The sequence below is a fragment of the Tachysurus fulvidraco genome, chromosome 11 (genome assembly GCF_022655615.1).
Source record: "Tachysurus fulvidraco isolate hzauxx_2018 chromosome 11, HZAU_PFXX_2.0, whole genome shotgun sequence".
Lineage (NCBI taxonomy): Eukaryota > Metazoa > Chordata > Actinopteri > Siluriformes > Bagridae > Tachysurus > Tachysurus fulvidraco.
This window is the reverse complement of record NC_062528.1, coordinates 7,469,619-7,490,394: the sequence shown is the minus strand read 5'-3', so window position 1 is coordinate 7,490,394 and position 20,776 is coordinate 7,469,619. Positions and strand designations below refer to the sequence as shown.

The window sequence follows — 20,776 nt, the reverse complement described above, 5'->3', positions numbered from 1 at the left end:
AAATAGATAATAATTAGTAAACCAGTTGTTTCCTCTTCCTTTCGTGTGACCTCATAAAACCTTCTGATATCAGAACCAACAACTAGCTTTTTTGCGGACTGGCTCCACCTTAGGCATCAGCATCATGTATGGTACTCGCCAGTGGAAAAGCTCTATGTGTCTCTCTTTCCTTCTTGTAAACTGTGCAGTCTGGCAGCTCTTGCTTAAACTAAAGCTGCCTCTAATTTAAAATCTATGTGAATTCCCAGAGGTGGGCTTATAAACAGTAGGCCAGGATTGACTTCCCAGTCAATCAATCAGCATTTTCCTCATAGCTCAGGGAAACAAGAGGAGAAAAAGCCACAATAGCACCTGAGACACATAAAAATCAGCCTCTGTTCTCTATCACCGATTGCTTGCTCGTAATGGGAATTTTGTGCAAATGCTGGCTGAAAAGTACTCTTCCTACCCTATGCATTTTCTCCTGTATTTCTATTATTCCCTCATTTGTGGCTTATCAGACAGCAGAACAAGAGAACAGAGGCAGCTAATTTTGAATAACAAAAAAGCACGTAAATAAAGACTTATAGAAAGAATCGTTCATTCTTGCACAAGTGCTATTCTATAACTATTATTCACCTTGCTTATTATCTTACTAGAAATACTATGACTAAGATTTATGGTTTCATTATATATGACAGCTTACCACATCATTTCTAATAGCCAAGGCTACAGCAGGGGGCAGACCTTTCTTTTGCAAAACCTTCCAATTAAAGTGTGGGATTCAGACAGAGTCTCAGCGTTTATGTCTAGGATGAAAATATATTTGTTTAGTCAAGACAAGGTCAAGGTTAAGGAGCAGATCTGGAGGGCTCATGGGCAGAGCTTCGTGTTTTGGTGTACTGGTATGTCTGTATGTTGTGTCCCCCCATTCTCATACGCTCACTCAGTTTTGGTAATGGTAAAGTATGTAGGTCACCCTCTGGGTTGTTTTTAAGCATTGCATGATTACAAGCATACACATGTTACTCCTGAGCTCCTTGACCACTTATTTTCTCCAGACCTGCCTGATCCATCCCGATGCCCTATTCCTGGTTGGAGATCTCATCTCTTGGAGGCTCCTCACTACTTACTCACTAGGATAGTATGTAGGATGTGGATAGTATCACTTAGATTCCAATCTATCACTTTATACTGTGAACAGTTTTTCACTTAAGTCTCCATCAGTGAACAGTTAATAACTACACGTTAAATAGACTCCACGTTATAACTAGAATGAATCTTTTTGTTATGCAATGGCACTTTATGGAAATAGATTACAAAGGTTAGGAAGGGAAATAATTCTATAATCACATTATGAAATATATAATATAACCCAGATGCGGATGTGGTCCAATAATATTGCATCAGGGAGTTATTTTAATGCTATAGAGACACATTTAAAATTCAATTCAAATTTAATTGCATGACACTTTTAACAAAGGGCATCATCACAAAGCAGCTTTTAGAGAAATATATAGATAATACATTTTGAATTTAAATTTAATCCTAATGAGCAAGCCAGGGGCAAGGAAAAGTCTAAGTTTTACAGAGCAAACAGAACAATGATACATCACATGCTACTTGTGCAGAAGAGGAAAAAAGGAAGACAAGTACAAAGCTATGCCTACTTGCTTGTGTCTTTAGGAATAATTTACCTCTACAACTCTATCTATTTATACCATCTATCTGGCTCCTGAGAGAGCACAATGTGCTTCTCGTACTCTTTATATATCTCTGTTTCCACTCAGCACACTCCCAGCAGAGGTTTAATGGTTCTGAAGTAGCTGACAGAGTTGCTTAAGCTGAGGTGAATGGGCCTTTTAATGGAGCTGGCCACACTCACAAGATAAGTGTCAGCCTTCCACAGTAGCAGAAGATACAGTAGATCTCTACCTTCTGCATTACAGAGCTTCCTTTTTTTTATATACATACACTTTAAACATTTTGTTCTCTATCAAACAGCTTCCTTTGGCAATATACATGTATACATATGCACAGCATACACTTCATTCTTGTTATTATTTTAGTTTTTTAATCTATGTTGGTCTAAAATACTATGGTGGACGATTAATACATGTATTATTTAGCCTATAGGCATGTTAAACATAACTTAATGTATTTATGTGAGTGTATTTATACCGACTGGACAATTAGTAAGCACTAGAATCCATGAGAGTGGCATCTTTGTGTAGTTAAAGTCCTTATCCTTTCTTTCTCTCTCTCGGGTAATGAATCTTTGGCTAACATTTCAGCTACAAACTGAACATAAAGCATTTGCATTTTCACTCAATGAAGCATTTAAATATGACGTGACTGCTTGTTGTACTTGGGTTAGTTATATAATCATTTTTGTCACACACTTTACTGTATTCTTCTCAGTTGTCACTGTTTTTTTACCTTTTTTCATATTCCTCATTGTGGAAATGCATGTCTAGCATCTGTTCCAGCTAATTAATATACTGTTTAAAAATAGTTCCTACCAATAGCCAGACACTCCCAAATGTCATTGTACTGTCTGACTGAAAAAATCACTCATTATTCACATAATAACGCAAAGAGACTTCGGATGCATGTATAATTCTATCAATAATTTAATAATTTATCTAAAAAAAAAATTGTTATTCAACAACAACAACAACAAAAGATCATTGTTGCTTTAAAATGTCTATAGTATGAGTTTATAGAATATGACTCCACATCAACACTTTAGATAAAACTTTTTGTCCAAAAAAAAATCTTTTTTGGGAGTGAAAAAGTGAGAGTTCAATATTATACAATAAAAGGTCAAATCTAGTCTAATTGGAAAAGAAGCTCATGGATGTACATGTTAATATAACTGTGGTCATGATGAAACTTTCTGATAAAAATATACAGGGAACACATTTCAGGTATAAAAATAAATACTGTAAATAAAACGATCAGACATTATAGTTTGGTTTGCTAGCTGTTGTTAGCAGACTTGCTACATATAACAGTTCAGGAAATAAATAGATCGTGAGGGAAATCTTTTTCCCACTTTTGAACAAGATCTTTTATTTAACTGGCTAAGCAAAGTAAAACCACAGCTTTGGCAATTGCACTGCTGTTTGATAAGGTTGTCACAGTAAGGACTAACAAAGTGATCGAAACTAAAAGACAAGCTTTGTTTGAACATTTTTGCTGTTCTACCTGATACTCAGTAACTGTGACAATCACATTTATGTGAACAATAAGGTTATTTTACACGTCTGTAACAAGGCTGTAATTGAAACTTGCATGCTTAGCCATGAGAAGTATCCAAGAAGTGGAGATTATCAGAACAGAACCTGCATTAGGAAATGTAGTGTAGCGTTAATGAAGAAACATATAGACATTGACAAAACTCTATTTGTTTACATAAAGAAAGCTTTTATGTATGAGCAAGAGATAAAAAGAGAGAGAGAGAGAGAGAGAGAGAGAAAAAAGAAAAATCACTGGAAAGACCTATAAAGCATGTGTAATCCTTACATCCACACTGTTCCTTACTTATCTGAAGGAATAAATGTTGTGACTGCTTAACATTCTGCTAACTGTCTGACCTGCACAATAGGTATTTTCTGTAACCGGTTCTACAGGTTATAATAATGCAAAGAAACAAATAAAATAAATAAATCAATTTTAAAAAAAAAAAGGAAAAAGGGAAGTTGTGGATTATGGTTAGAAAGTTTGACTCCTAACCTTAAGGTTGTGGGTTCGAGTCTCGGGCCGGCCACGACTGAGGTGCCCTTGATGAAGGCACCGAACCCCCCCAACTGCTCCCGGGCGGCACAGCATAAATGGCTGCCCACTGCTCCGGGTGTGTGTTCACGGTATGTGTGTGTTCACTGCTGTGTGTGTGCACTTTGGATGGGTCAAATGCAGAGAACAAATTCTGAGTATGGGTCACTGTACTTAGCCGTATGTCACGTCACGTCATTTAAAAAAGAATGTTCGATACGCATAATATCATAACCAGTTTGGAAGGGAAAAAGACTGGATGGAAATAAGTACTGCTGCTGGAAGATTGGAGATTTTAGACCATGAGCTACACTGGGGTGAGAGGTCAGGGGAATCAAGAGGAATGTCTATGTGGGGGACCTAGTTGCCCCTGCTGAGCGTGGACAATAAGGAGTGGATTGAGACTGAATTGAAGGGCACACACTGGAGCCCTGCTACAGGCTACCACTGGACAAAGCAAAGCAAAATTTCATGAGCTAGCATCTGATTAGACAGGCAATGGCACAGAAGACAATTCAGAACCTTGCGCTATTGCGCTATATCATATTATATATAGTATTGCTCCGATCCTTCTTCATAGTTTAATTCTTCTTCTCATTTAGTCTTTCAGTGATGCCTAGTAATTCTTATACTAAGCTTCTTCTTCGGTGGTGGTAAAATGCAGTATCAGCATCAAATTATTATATTCATTTTAAAAGAGAGTGAGAGAGAGAGAGAGAGAGAGAGAGAGAGAGAGAGAGAGAGAGAGAGAGAGAGAGAGAGAGAGATCAAATACGAAAAATAAGAACAAACTGCTCCTCGCCTTTGGTTGATGATTAGTTACAACAGTGGAGACAGCCTGCCTGCTCCTTCCCAGTTCTCTACAAATCCATTTTAATCAGATATGAGAAAAGGAGTGAGGCTGAGTATAAGAGAGGGAGTGATTAGTATACAGAAGCCTGTGCCACAGCTTCATTGACATTCAAGTGGGGTTAGCATGTTGCATTTAAAATGCTGTCTGATGAGGACTCCAAAATCAAACCATTTGTTACTGCCATTGAAGTGCCTGTGGGCAATAGGCAATTAAATTGGAATTAGTGTGGAGAATGAGATACAGATGATTCATATGGAGAGCGAGAGCTGTCAGAGAGATGTTCTGGAATTCTATTAACGTAACCAGGATGGATACATCGAGAGTAAACACACAGCTAGCTAGCTGCTTATCTTCACCGCACGCCATGCAATCACCGTGGTGCCTTATCTAACCTGACTGATTTATTCCCTTTACAGTTCAAAAACAATATGTGCTAAAAAAAGGAGCTACGGTGTATGAACACTGCATTTTAAAAATAGTTCGATCAAAACAGAACCACTGAATATTTCAGCATAGGTCATTTTAAGGTTTCTTTACTGGCCATGGGAGCTTTAGACACACGCACAACTAGATTTCCTGCATGCTCTCACAACCTCATTAGACCCCGTTCATAATAGACCAAATGTTGACCACTTTACCCTATTAATAATTCAAAGAGTTAAGAGTCATTCCTAAGCTCAAATGGTCACGGCTAAAGCCCTCTTGCAAGAATGCATTGTACTTCTGGCTATGATTTATTCGAGAGGCCATCTGGACAGTGGGGGAACCATCAGCCTCAATGTCCGAATGACCCTCTCTATTATTCCCCGAGTCATAGGTCCAACTCTTTCACAGTCTCAGGGTCCTTTTTTTTTAACACGGATCTGCCGCGAAGGCTTTTCTGTCCCACAAAAGAAGTCTCAGCAGCATCTCATCAGACAAGACAATGAGACATTTGTCACGGGGCATTTTGTTGTCTTTAAGACAGTCACTGGAACTTGCACAACTGTAGACAATTGCAGATACTCAGAAAAAATGTGGAGAATGTCAGTGAGGGATTTAAGAAAAAAAAACAATGCAGGAGACAGAATTAGTAAAATATCATCATTAATTAATTAAAATAGATAATCAATGCAATAGAAATGGAAAATGTCGATTTTACAACCTGAACCACCTGATGCCTTGTTATAGGCACATGGAATACCGCTGAAGAGATAAAGAACAGGGAAAACATAGAGAGAAAGCAGAAGAAGGGAAGAAACGAGACATAAATAAAAGGAGAGAGGCAGAGAGAAAATGAGAGAGAGAGAGAGAGAGAGAGAGAGAGAGAGAGAGAGAGAGAGAGAGAGAGAGAGAGAGAGAGAGTTTCTCTGCAGGACATCAGTATTCCAGCATAACAAGCTGCCTTTCACAGCTCGTAATGAGCCCCAGGTCACAGGAAACAGGTGCTTGGTAGATTATCAAAAACACACAAGCACGTCAGAGAGAGCCTTCGCCTTTTATGTATTCATTATATTCTGTGTGAATAATTATTTCTTGGAATCAAAGCCTGAGTGCAAAAATCGAACAAAACGCTTTTTCACTGCACAAAAAGAGTCAATCGGAAAAAGACCTGAAATACTTCGCCACTGACACTTAAATGCCACATGTGCTAAATTCAGTGAGTACTCAAGGCATGTATGCTAATATGAATTATTAATAAATATTTGTATACTATTTTGGTCATGAACTGGTTCTAGAAAACAAAGAAATATTTCATGTAGGCCAGCAGGGGGAGTGTTGTGTGTTGTGTGAAATCACAGGCAGACCTCACATGACCCTATCACACAGCATCAGTAACAAATACCTCTCTCTATCTCACACACACACACACACACACACACACACACACACACACACACACACACACACACACACACACACACACACACACACAGTACAAACATACTGAGTCATTCTGTGATTATTTAAAGTAACCATGAGATTATTTCTGTGCCATGTTTGTTTCAGCACAATATCTGAAATATGTATTATATATAAAATAAAGGAATAAAAATAACTATGTATTAAATCCAGTCTGAGTTTGTATTTATTATGAATATTAATGGTTTTCTTTTTTAATACATTGTAAACACTCATAATGCCAGCACACACCGATCTTACCATCCTACAGCCTTATAAAACGGACACAGATATTTCGGCGTCTCAGGCAGTTTTTCTTCATTTCTCACCGCCTTTCACTTCATCATTAAGGGTCTAATCAGCTTAAAAGCTGCTCTGTGAACATAAATACTGTTAAAAGCACCATACAAATAAAACTGAATTGAACTGAATTCGATTGAATTAAGTTTATGTAATCTAAAGGACAGCATAAGCAGTGGGACAGACCAAAACTGATCTAAGTTTAATCTATCCTTACACATGCTAGAGGCATTCTAATAAAAATCCATCAAATGCCAAAACATCAATCCTATTAAGTGGTTTTATTCAAATACACAAAGGGGCATCATTTAGATGTTAGTTTGTTACTTGCTTCGATTTGATCAGGCTTTATTTAAAGTGGGAAAAATGCCAAGGAACTGAAGGTAATTCTTAACCAAACTCCTTTTTTCTATTTTCTAAGCTGATAAAGCAGCTGTAGCAAGACATTCTCACTCCCTGTCTTGCTGTACAAAAGGGATAGAATTTGCTTTTCACACCGGTCAGATGACCCATGACCCCTGGAGAGCAGGGACACAAAAGGCCTGGACTGTGCAGAAGTTACAGACCTAATCCTGTTCCCACACGTTTGCTAGACTAAGGGATAAATGTATAAAAACTTGAGATAAATTGTAAAATATTATATTATATCTAAAATCAGGTGCTATCCTTTTTGAATGGGAGTCTACAGTACCGGAACGTCCGCCATATAAATGTGTAAATATGGCAGAAAGTAATCTATTGGTCCATCGGGCATGCTGGATCGAAGAAGCAAAAAAAGTTTGACGTGCTGATGTTTAACAAAAAATAAATAAATCAATCAATAAATTGGCCGAGCACGGTGGCTTAGTTAGCACGTTTGCCTCACACCTCCAGGGTTGGGGGTTCGATTCCCGCCTCTGCCTTGTGTGTGTGGAGTTTGCATGTTCTCCCCGTGCCTCAGGGGTTTCCTCCGGGTGCTCCGGTTTCCTCCCTCGGTCCAAAGACATGCATGGTAGGTTGACTGGCATCTCTGGAAAATTGTCTGTAGTGTGTGATTGCGTGAGTGAATGAGAGTGTGTGTGCCCTGTGATGGGTTGGTACTCCGTCCAGGGTGTATCCTGCCTTGATGCCCGATGACGCCTGAGATAAGCACAGGCTCCCCGTGACCCGAGAAGTTCGGATAAGTGGTAGAAAATGAATGAATGAATGAATAAATTGGCCAAAGCAGATATAAAGTTTGCATGAAGACACTCTACTGAATGTCAACAGACACACAGCCGAGACACACAGTAGCTGGAGGTGCCTCGCCTGCTCATGGCTGTTTCAGCTGGGGCATTATAGGTGTTACACACGTGCAGAAAGTAAACTCCAATACACAGGACAAAATTGTGAAATTCAAAACTCCTCCTTATTATAGCCTAATAGACTGGATTAAGGTTAAATATTACAGGTTAAGGGAAAAAAAGCTTTAACATCTTCCCAGAAGAACAATAAAAGCAACAGCACCAAAAATATCCTGACACTTTTTTTCCTTCAAAAATGTTTCTCCAAAATGATCACGCTGTTCAGATAAGCAGCTGGGTGTATTCATGTCTCTGTTTGCAGTTTAAGTGTGATAATTAATCTGTGTATTCACCAGCAAGTTAGTCTTGTCTATTTCCCAGTATAAACAGAATTATTCCCATCCTGCCAATTTGTGCCGTATTTACATTGTGAAATAAACAAAGGCCATCAATATTTATTCGATAAAGACCTTATAACAGGCTGTTTTTCAACAACTCCGGAATTTAATTACACACTGCTTTGCTTAGCTACAGAAGGAGGGACAGATCCCGAGTGTCATGGATATCAAAGTGGTGCGAAAAGTAGGATTTGATGAGCAGAATATGTCCGGATGTATAGTTTTTGCATAAATCGCTCAAGATTGTCAAATTAGAAGAAATACCAAAATGTAGACTAACAGCATCAATGCTTCTCAGATAGATTTGTTAGAACTGTACTGTACTCATGAACACTAATCTACTCAGCCGGTGTTTGACAATGCTGGTGGACGGCAGTGTCTGTCACATCACTGTTCATCTTAGTAAAGGCTACAAAGGTTCTTTTGAATCCTTATCCAATCATTTAGTAGCCATAGCGCCCTCTGAATGAGCGGGGAGTCATCCTCTTCTCAGGAGATAAACGATTCAGCATAGGATGAAGGAAAACTCTGGGGGTGAAAACCATCCCAAAACCTATCCACACCCAAATGCTAGCACAAGCAGAGTGCTGGCATTCAGGTGGTTGTTACTTTGACACATACTGTACTGTACCACCCAAGACCAAGAACATCTAATCGTGTCAACAGCGTCTTTCAGAACGTGCTTTTAATCTTATGGATGATTGATTTACGTTAGAAATGTGCTTGCTAGAAACACAGGAGTACAGAAACACCTAGGTGTGGAATGAGTGACCTATTTTGCCTATTTGTTTCTTTGTGTTCTTTACACGTACTGTAGACTCACACCCACACCCACACCCAAACACACAGGTGGATAGACTACAATTAATTGGTCCTCGTGTATTAATGTGCATGGGTGTGTGTGTGTGTGTGTGTGTGTGTGTGTGTGTGTATGCGTGTGTGTGTGTGTGTGTGTGTGTGTCTGTGTGTGTGTGCGTGTTTGTGTGTGTGTGAGAGTGTGTGTGTGTGTTTGTGTGCGTGTGTGTGTGTGTGTGTCTGCGTGTGTGTGTGTGTGTGTGTGTGTGTGTGTGTGTTTGCGCGTGTGTGTGTGTGTGTGTGTGTCTGAGTGTGTGTGTGTGTGTGTGTGTGTGTGTGTGTGTGTGTGTGTGTGTGTGTGTGTGTGTGTGTGTGTGTGTATGTGTGTGTGTGTGTGTGTGTGTGTGGAGAAATGGACTGATGTCTCATCCAGGATGCATTGCTCAGTGTTCCTGGGCTAGACATAATACTGACAAGAAGAGCATGGTTACTAAAAGGAAAGAATGACAGAAGGAGTAAAGGAAGAAAGGAAGAAAGAAAGAAAGAAAGAAAGAAAGAAAGAAAGAAAGAAAGAAAGAAAGAAAGAAAGAAAGAAAGAAAGAAAGAAAGAAAGAAAAAGCTTAAAAGACTATAAATAAAGTTGACAACATTATAATTAAAGATACTACAAAGTAGCTTCAGGATGAATATATACAGTATGACACAGATATAGCTCAATATTCTAAAATCACTGAAGTGTTAGATAAATATTCAGAGATTCTTTAAACCTTTGTACATGTTCAGACTTTGTTATTTGCATGGCATCTAGTAAGACTCTATGCTTTGATATTGGCACTGACAGATACCTCATTTGACCCCTCATCTCTGTGAATGAGAGAAGCTGTTGGGCTAATCTACCCGAGTGAGGAACAGCTTGTTTAATAATTAACACAACAAGATACATTGCTCATGTTTAAACACTGTTTATTCGGTGGCCCAATTCAATGAAGTCAAGTCATGCTGCCCCGAATGTTGTTCTCTGTGGGTGATGTGATACAGAACACGGTGTGTTCGATAAAGTAAAATGAGAGACAGTGATGTCCTGGCCTGCTTTCAAGAGTGCCCGGTCCTGAGACGTTAGCTGTTGTTTTATTTTAAGACAGCCTGTAAGTAGGTCAGCTCTGAGTTTGTGACAGTGCTCTGGCAGAGTGTAAACACCGGCACATGATGTTATTTCTCTCTGTCTGTGCTACCAAAATCAGCTCTCCTGCCATTATTTTCCACTCCCTTGCTCTCGGATTTAGAGACAATATTTTCAAAGCTTTAGTGCGATGTTCACCTCCAGCTTTCTTGCATCATTCCTGATGGAGGTGGATAGACAAGTGTTTTATTTAGAGAGCTCTGCAGGCTCTTCAGAAAAAAGAAGGAAATAAAGAAAGAAAGAAAGAAAGAATATAATAAAAAAAAGTGGATCCGTGGCTTGTCTCCAAGTTCAATGCCACATTTTAGCAACATTTTGAAGCAGAAATAAAAATATCATTGAACATATGCAGAAGCCAAAACCCCATCCGGTAATATAGACATGTTTGTTTAGCCAACACTAAAGCGAAATTTATTTTGGCCTGTTGTAAATTTTAGTGAATCTAAAGCCAAGGTGAAGCAGCGTGCTTGAGGTTTCCATGTTTGGGACAGCAGGTACTGTAGAAACGTCTGGGCACCTCCCTATGCCCACAGGCATTAACTATTGATACAGTTTGTGTCACAAGAGTTACAGTTACACGCCAAAGTTTTTAAAAGGGTTATCGTGTTTCTCCCCTTGGAGCACAGGTGATAGATATTGCACCCCGATCTCACTGTACACACGCACAGGGAAGGATAAATCGTGTTTGGGCAAACATTTCCAACTTAAAAGTGAGCTTATTACAAACGAACCCGCTCTAATAAGTGAATCGTAACGATGATTAGCTCTTCAAACTTCATGCTCATAAAAATGATGGCAGCTTGCTTTAATTAGGACTCACCCTTTATATAGCCTCAACTTGTGGATCATTATCCCGATTGAGCACTTTTATGCCCAGAGAGCATATTAATTAGTGCAGTCTGGAGCACCTGTAACTTCACAGACTCTACTGTCTGTCTCTCAGTCGCAGCATAGTGAGTGAGTGAGTGATGCTTCTCATATAACACAGATAACTAGAGGTCAGACCTTTAGGTTCAAGGACTGTTGTAGTGCATTGTGCATGTCTCTTGTGTGTGTGTGTGTCGTGTGTGTGTCGTGTGTGTGTGTGTGTGTGTGTGTGTGTGTGTGTGTGTGTGTATTCTGATGTGTGTGTTCACAAAGCTGACAAAGCTGATAACCTATTTACATAAGAAGAACAGCATGTCACTGCTCCTCACACAAGCATGACCTAAAATGACGTGGGATCTATTCACTTAAAACACAACAACCGAGCACAAACAGAATCTGAATGTGCAAAAAAAAAAAAAAGAAAAAGAAAGATTTATTCACATTCAAACAGGAGCATGTTGCCGTCTGCTGTGATTAGTGAAGATAACGATGGTGAGAAGTGATAGAGCGCATGGCCATAACCAACTATAATGGCACAAAGGTCCAGACCTCAATAGTTTTGGAAGTTTAAAAAAAAAAAAACTTCCACTTAACATATTCATTTGTCAGATTCAATATGCAAACTGCTATCCTGATCATTTTATAATGTAATCCATTATAATAAAAAAAAAAACCTGACTGCACTACCCATCATCCCTCATCACCCACACGTCACATTATCACTCACCTGTGTCTTGTTTCATCCTCATAGACAACCCACTGAGGTTCCTGTGTTTCAATGATTCTTGTGCTTTTTGTTTTGAACATGTTTTGTTTAAACCTTTAAACACACTAAACGTCTTGTAAAGTATTGAGCGATGTCCACGTTAAAGACTATCACTAACTGACATTACTACGATACAATTGTTTTCGTTTAATTGCGAACAGACGATATAAAGGTGCGTAAGGTCGACTGCTCACTACACAGGATGTTGCTAACCAAATCGACTTGCTAGTTATAATAATATTAGCTAATACACACCAAGTTCACTAAATTCACTTAAATTAAACAGCCTGCTTTGAGTCAGAGCAGTTTGTAGAAGAATCTAAGTATAACATAACAAAGATTAGAAATCAGTAGTGGACATAGTGTTATAATAAATAAGAAGTGGGTCACATTTCTGCAATATGGACCATGCTACTATTTTGTTCCTGTTTAGTCCCCTGATAGAGTGATGAAATACAGCCTTCTAAAGCCCTGATGTATTGCCCCTGCCTTAGTTCGGACAATATTTAACATGCATAGGCAGAATGGTAAACGTTTGGGTGTGGGACCAGAAGGAAAATTATTACCTGTGTGTCTGTGCCGATGGGACTCCAAGTCATCCTCTTTAGAGAATTGAGCTCCACACTGATCACACACCAGTGCTTTTGGTCCATCTATAACACAGGCACAGGACAAGGACATTAGTAAGATTTAGAAATGCTTGGATATAGCTGTGGACTTCTTTCATTGTGTGACCATTTTATATGTATGTACACTTTAATATCTATTTATAAATACAATTATTAGCAAGGGGGGGCACGGTGGCTTAGTGGTTAGCACGTTCGCCTCACACCTCCAGGGTTGGGGGTTCGATTCCCGCCTCCGCCTTGTGTGTGTGGAGTTTGCATGTTCTCCCCATGCCTCGGGGGTTTCCTCCAGGTACTCCGGTTTCCTCCCCAAGTCCAAAGACATGCATGGTAGGTTGATTGGCATCTCTGGAAAATTGTCCGTAGTGTGTGAGTGAATGAGAGTGTGTGTGCCCTGCGATGGGTTGGCACTCCATCCAGGGTGTATCCTGCCTTGGTGCTCGATGATGCCTGAGATAAGCACAGGCTCCCTGAGACCCGAGGTAGTTCAGATAAGCGGTAGAAAATGAATGAATGAGTAAAATTGTCAAAAGATTTCATTTGATAGAAATCAAAGCTAAACTGTACAATCCATTAGGTACTGTTTATTTCCTAGGTGAAATCTTTGACAATAGTGTAGACTTCGGTTCAATCTACAGGATTAAGATGTGGATACAGTATATTCACTAGACATTTCATGGTGTTTTTGTAGAAACCCCATCAATGTCGTGGTCCTGCCTCACTCTCATTGTTGGCGTTAACTAGGGTTCCAGACCAACTGTGACTCGAACCAGAAAAAGGCACCTACTAAAGATGAATGAATGTATGTACATATACGCTCCATAAACTTCTAACGCTCTATTACCTGTAAGGAAGATTTACATTTTCTCAGCCACCTAAAACAACAGCTTACTATAAATCGGGCTGCTTTTGTTTACTGCACATCAAACAATTGAAAAATGAGATTCACCAAGATGTCAGAATTTTATTTTTAACATTTTATGTTCATTTATTACAGAGGAAATCGTTTGCGATGTCTTTTCTTAGCCACACACTCACACGAAACAGAAATAATACAAAGCCTCTTGAGGGAAGCAGAGAAGTTGTCATCTGTCTTTTACTTTACATAAGATTAAAGCCAACAAACAGCTAAAACTAGCTGAAGATGATCAGACAGATGTACGTCCTCAGGAGTATGAAGCTACATCTGCTTGTATCTCTGCTCTGATTTATAACAGCCGCAAGTTCTCATCTTTAAACCATTTCTGTGCAAAGGTTTCTAAAAAAAAAAAAAGTCACAACTGATCTGCAGTGAATCTTTGGATAAGAAGGATTTCCTATACAAGAATTTCCACAATTCACCAAAAAAACCCTTCTATTTCTATTAAGTCATTGTACTAACTCCTCTCTAACATGGTGTGTCTATTTGTCTTAGCATGCGAATGTGTGTTGGCAGGAGACTACAAAGCACTTCTGCTCTGTGGCAGCCTGAGTCACGCTTGTGCTTTAAAAAGTTCTGTAAAGTTTTCCTGAAATGAACGCACAAAAGTGAAAGATGTCATGCTTACGTCTAGCTCTATAACCTAACCTAATGAAAGAATGTTAAGAATGGTACATTTAGAATAGGGAATGCTGATTAGCATTTGATTAGCGTTATCATCCGTCCCTGTCTCCTTGTTTTGTCTCGCCATAATGTTTCACATCAGTGAGGAAATAATAGTTGATTATTTTATTCAGTGTTTTGTTTGACTACACACGTATTGTTATTACTGTCTTTTTATTAGGTTATCTAAACACTTTCAACTTGCCACTGAGTGTTTTTCTCTGTTCTGATGATGATGATGATGATGATGATGATGATGATGATGATGATGATATGATGGAGCGGGTCCACTGGTCATTTTGAAAACCAACATCTGATTCTATGTTAAATTGATTCATATTGTAGTGTCGTATTAGCATCCCAAAAAAATAAATTAAAAAAATACGATTTTACTAGCATTACTGAAGGCATTCATTGGGATGTGATAGCTCATTGGACTACACCAATGCATCTTAACACTCAGATCTAGTTTGTGGATACTGCTGGAGTTTCTATCTATCTATCTATCTATCTATCTATCTATCTATCTATCTATCTATCTATCTATCTATCTATCTATCTATCTATCTATCTATCTATCTATCTATCTATCTATCTATCTACTGTATCTGTCTGTCTGTCTGTCTGTCTATCTATCTATCCATCCATCCATCCATCACAGGACCACCAAGTTGGGACTTTGAGCACCACTGAGTTTGCAGGAAGCCAAAAAGACAAGGATAGAAATAAATCTGACTAAATAAAATCATTTCCACATCATTTTTGCCAAATATATTCAGGATTTCATAAATCCCTGATGTATAATAGCATATTGAGTAATTACTGATTTCTTTCTATTGTTTTCCAGAATTCCATTCGAGCGTCTTCAGGGGCTTTCTGTCGACCGCATCATGTATAAGGGCATCTGTAAAAGCTTTCACAGCTGATGCATCAAATCATAACATATAGTCACTACTGTATGCACTTAATATAATGCGCCGTTCCACATACTAGTGCCACGTAGTCTGCAACTCATTTGAGTCAAAGCCATGTGAGGATTGGATTTATATGAGGTGGAAGAAATCTGGTGCAATCTAATAATGATGTGTCTCATTCCCTCAAACCTGCGTGTGCTGTAAAGGGGTCTATTAAAAGATGTCCCAGACACCTGTAGGGTTGGCCTAGTCTACCACACAAAAACGGTGAAGTAGGCCATGAAATATCCCTAATTTTGAAAATGTGGTGTGTTCCACTGAATCCAGCACACCGCACTCTTATAAAAAGTGTTCTTTATCAGATGTGTGGTTCCGTATAAAATCTATTTAAGCACAAAAAGACCATATTACCTTTTTTTGTCTCCCAAATGAATGCTTATTCAACCAGGGTTTTGGTGACAGTGTCAGAACTTGGCAAGACTCACATGGCGAACCACAAAAAGAAAAAAAAAAAGAGAAAAAACAAAACCATTTTAATTCTAGTATTCCAAAAAAAAAAAAACCAACAACATAAAACTGTAAATCGCAGAAGGGGATTTGCTTCTGCTTTAGCTTGTTAATCGATACTAATTACTTCTGATTATCATAGCTTAATGTGAAATCTTCAGGGTTTAGAAAACATTTTCTCTATTCGGTACTTGGATAAACACGCCTACTGTATGCCTTCTTCGGCGATTCACAGAACACAGGAATTCAAACGGAGACTTTCACCATCTACGGTCCCACCCAGGATCACTAACTTTCAGCAAAAAAAAAAGTCAATGAAATCTAAATCTATAATGACCCAAAGCTTGTCAAGTATCTAATTTCAGTGAGCTGCTTCTAAATAGCTTTATTATGAGTCATTAAAACGCCCACAAACTCGAGGAAGCCATCCAGCGAGAGCCTAAATTTAGCCTCTCCTTCACATTCCCTTTTACATTTCATTCTTGTACTGCCGCCTCTAAAAACTCAAAACACACAGCTGCATGTGTGCTTTTCAACTCGTTACGACTCGAACAACGTAACATTCTCGGCACGTTCCTTTTTCACCATCTTGTTAATAACTTAAATGGCCTCAGTGCAAATGCAGCTGTGTAAGATCGACAACATAAGGACGCACGTATCTGCAAGCATGTGTCGCGCGATAAGTCTGTTGGACTCGTACACGTTCTCACATGCTTGTTCATGCTAACCCCTCCTTGTTCCCTGAAGTAATGAAGCAATTTCAAAATGAAATGGCCTTCTGTAAACAACACACAGTGCACTATACTGTCCATAAAAAACACAAAAATGTCCCACAGCAGCCTCCAGACTTGGTTGCAATCACCTTCCATCAAAACACTTTGTCTGGTGTGAAAAAAATAGCAGCCTGACGTGTTGAATACCAAACCGGGCCACGGAATGAAGCTGTTTCTGCTACTTTTAAATTCGTCATGATTTATAGATGGCAAATCTGAAGAGTGGATCGAGAGCAAAATAATTTGGGGGATTTATAAGATTTACAAATATTGACTTAAGTTAGAAAGAAACCATAACAAGATGAGGTACGCTCCTAATCACCGAAGCACACTGAAGCATAATGAACATTTGTACAGATAAAAAGGATTATATATCATTTAAATATGTTTCTTTTGTATGCATTCTATATTTGTATTGCTGCAGAATACTTTAGTGGTTAATGATTGCATTTTGCTAAAATAGCACGAATAACTGATGGCTCCGAAATACTCATGTGTTCACCACAACGCCTCATTATCCACAAACTTGTATCCTGTTTTTATTTTCACACACACACACACACACACACACACACACACACACACACACACACACACACACACACACACACACACAGCAATGAGTTACCAGGTTGCAAATGAGTGAGTCAAGTAAGTTACAGTTTGAACATTAAGAGAATCACAGTAACCTCAACACAACCCTCTGTCTTTAGGCAACACTATTCATTTACAGAGTTATTTTAAATGACAGAACACTCCTGTTTTCTCTCAAGCAATATTGTTTTGATGAGGAAAAGATTAGCAGCCCACCTAATAACGTAATCAGGAGCAAGTAATTTAATAAAGAACTTGTGAGTAGCCTGAGGCCTGCAGCTGCAATGGAAAATGAACAGGTTTGAAAATTTCTTACTTAAAATAAATCTAATCACTAACATAACCTTTTGTATACGTAAACCTGTATATTGAGCCAGGATTGTATTTCATAATATAAATATATATTTATAAGCAATCAGTTATGTTTGAGAGTCAACTAACTATTGCTCTGTTGCTGAGCGTTTTATTTCACCTTCTGCGTCTGAGGTTTTTTTTGCTCCTTAGTGACCTTTATAGACTCATTGTAAAAATATTGTAAAAATATCACAGATCCATATCTATCATTTATAGGATTTTATCATTGTGGTACTAGTTTTGTGACAAAGCACCGATGGTCAATTAATTAAAACTTTACACAGATGGAGCCTGGCATGGGAACACACGGTGACGCATCTTCTAACATATCCATTTAATATTCTAGACGCATCACATGCACTGATAAATTGCATCATGCTGTAACAGCACTCAACCCATCCCACTGTTATCTAGTGAACCAATTCTCAGAAGGCCTGCTGTCCCCTTTTCTGTCTTTCTGTTTTCCCTCCCTGTTTTGTTTTTGTGTACTTAGGCCTCCTCCTCCACCCTTGTCCACCCTCTTCCACCTTCCTCCCGCTTCAGTGCTTATGCCGTTTCATAGAGCAGTGGCTTGGAGAGCACTCAAGTTTGATTAATTTAGGGATTTGGGTACAGTATGTTCCTGGACACACATCTGCGAGCAATCATAAACGCGGCGGAATGCTGGCAGAACATCCAGACCCGCAGGCAGCTGATGATGTCATCAGAGCGAGGGAAGATCTGGCACACCGCCAACGATCTCAAAGCAACAGTGCTCTCTCAGACAGCCAGACAGATAGCGAGAGAGAGAGAGAGAGAGAGAGAGAGAGAGAGAGAGAGAGAGAGAGAGAGAGAGAGAGAGAGAGAAAGGGTGGAATGTGAAAACTCACAGAGAGAGCTTAATCTGGAATTTTGACAACAAATTCTTCACATATTTCTGATTCTTCTTTCTTATGCACTCATGGTGTACATGGACAGGTATAAGAGGAAAACACTTTACATGGATGTACTACACATCCTGCATTCATTCCTTCAACTTCAATAAACGCCTTGGTGATCTATTTTTCTATCCTTTCTTTGAAAAACGTCTCAGATAAGAATAAGCATTTTACACAGTGTTAGAAGTGCTTCAGTTTTAACTATGAATTTATATGAATTATGAATTTAGCTTGTTCTGGAGAAAAATATGATGTATATCATTATTTTAGTTGGATACGAATACATGGCCAGGGCTTGAATAATACATCATTGGGATGAGAATAGGACAGAAAGAATCTGACCTACTGACAGAATTCATATTACACACAGCATAGCATTGTTAAAAAAATCATAAGGCTTCTCTTTAGTGCTGTGGCAATATCTTCTGTTGCCCCTTTGGAACTCTGTATTACAGTATTACTAGTGTCCTCATTCATCTCTCACCTGACTGACTTCTGCATAATGAAGCTGCATTTGAAAGCACAAATGAACCGATTAACATGAAAACCTCCATTAAGTTCCATGTTAATGGATTTCACTGCCAAACGAATATGGATTCATGCTTGCAAAGATTGCTTACAAGTATTTTTCATTTTGTTTGAAGTTTTTATTTTCTTAATAAATTCTAATTATTATTTTTTAAACTCCAACATGTCATCCTTATTTGTTAGGATTTGTGCAACTCTCTCATGACATAACACTTTCACTATGTACACTGTATATACTGTAGAAGCATCTCCATTGCCATACCTGGATTTCTGCCAATTTCCTAATGTACAACCCAGTGGCTGTTTACCAGAAATGAAGGTGGTTCATGCAACCAACTTACACAAAGTGCAATGTTCTAACTTGTGTAAATACTTTACAGTACCGAGTACCACAGAAACCTGAAAGCAGTCCAAAACTGTTTATCTTATACTGAAGAATTCAGTTGATTTAGTCTTATCAGTCTCATAATGATTTACTGCACATCTATTATACTGACAGGAGTCCCAATCATCTGTAGAGCGGTGGTGCGTGATAGTGCAAGGTACCTGAGTGTGACAGCATGTGCATCCTCAGCCGTAAGCTATCCAAAAAGTGTTTTCCACAGAACTCACAGCCAAAGGTTTTCATATCACTATGCAGTTTCCTGAGGAGAGAACAAAACAAGACATACTGTATTACAGTGTCGTATATTACTGGGAGTGTTGGCTGGTTTATTAAAACCTTTAGTACCGATCCTGCTCAGAAGGATACCATTTACTTGTATGTACATGAACACACTGAGACTCGGTAAAAGAAATGTAACAAGTAAGAAGTTCATTACAGCCAGTCATTGTATTCGAAAAGTCATCACTTACAAATGACTTGTCTGTGAAGCACATTCAGAATGATGCTAGAGCTTTTTAAACTGTAGGAAATGGAGCGTCAAGGTTCGCCATAATCAGTGGAACAGCAAATTGAGTCTGAAATGTCCAAGCAATTTAGCATGTTTACAGTAGTTCTTTTGGTAATTGTCTTCTTACAGATGGAGAGCTGCAGACCAAATATATGTCTCAAGGGAGAAAAAAAGCCTGGTAGGCAAATTAAGAATGTTCTAAGACAGTAGCCCTGCCATAGACAGTTATGCTTAACAACATAATTACATAGATTTACATAACGTTGTTATATTATAAGAAATTGTGTATATTCCATGTACTGTAATATACAATGATCACACGTATTAGCTAGCGAATACAAAGCACCTTCAAAATATGAGAAACTAAATACAACATTCATTTGTAAAGTATGGCTGTAACTACATGTCTGAATTTACATTTACATTTACGGCATTTGGCAGACGCCCTTATCCAGAGCGACGTGTAAAAGTGCTTTGAAGTCTTTATTAATACATCAGCACTGGTTCACTACTGTAGGTCACAGGCTTAGGATACCATCAAAAATGTTGTGCATTATTAAATTATAATTTGTTAATTAATAAATAATTTCTCATACATTAACATCCATTTTTCGCTATTAGAACTGTTTGACTATAGATTTCGAGATGTCAGATGGGTGTAACGGGGTAACTTTCTTCCCTGTCTATAACAGCAACACTAGCCAATCGTGGGCATCTGTGAGCTCATTTATGCAGAAGAGGGCAGTTAGTGTGTTCATTTGGGTGTGTCATGTTACCCTGTGCCCTGTAGGTTTGGAAAAGATGTGTTTGGATGCCTTTATATTTCTCGAAAGAAGTTTGTGTTATTTTTTTTTACCTGCTTGTTAAATGTCATGTGATGGGAGAGAGATGACTGGTGGATGGGAATTGGAAAATGACCAAATTAAAAAAAGTGGAAAAAAAATATAATAAAAACGATTCATTTTGAAATAGTTTATTATTACGATTAGATTATGTGGAGCATCTGTGGAAGTCCCTGTGGATTAGATGT

The 20,776-nt window shown here is 38.6% G+C and overlaps 1 protein-coding gene across 1 annotated transcript in view; it reads right to left on the bottom strand.

The window, feature by feature from the left end:
- The window catches only part of zbtb16b (zinc finger and BTB domain containing 16b), a 41,215-nt gene that overhangs the window by 8,637 nt on the left and 11,802 nt on the right, over window positions 1-20,776 (bottom strand). The window contains exons 3-4 of the mRNA XM_027174030.2: window positions 19,400-19,497; window positions 12,625-12,711 (exon numbers count right to left, since the gene is read on the bottom strand). Coding sequence (XP_027029831.1) covers window positions 12,625-12,711; window positions 19,400-19,497 — 185 coding nt within the window. The remainder of the gene's footprint in view (window positions 1-12,624; window positions 12,712-19,399; window positions 19,498-20,776) is intronic.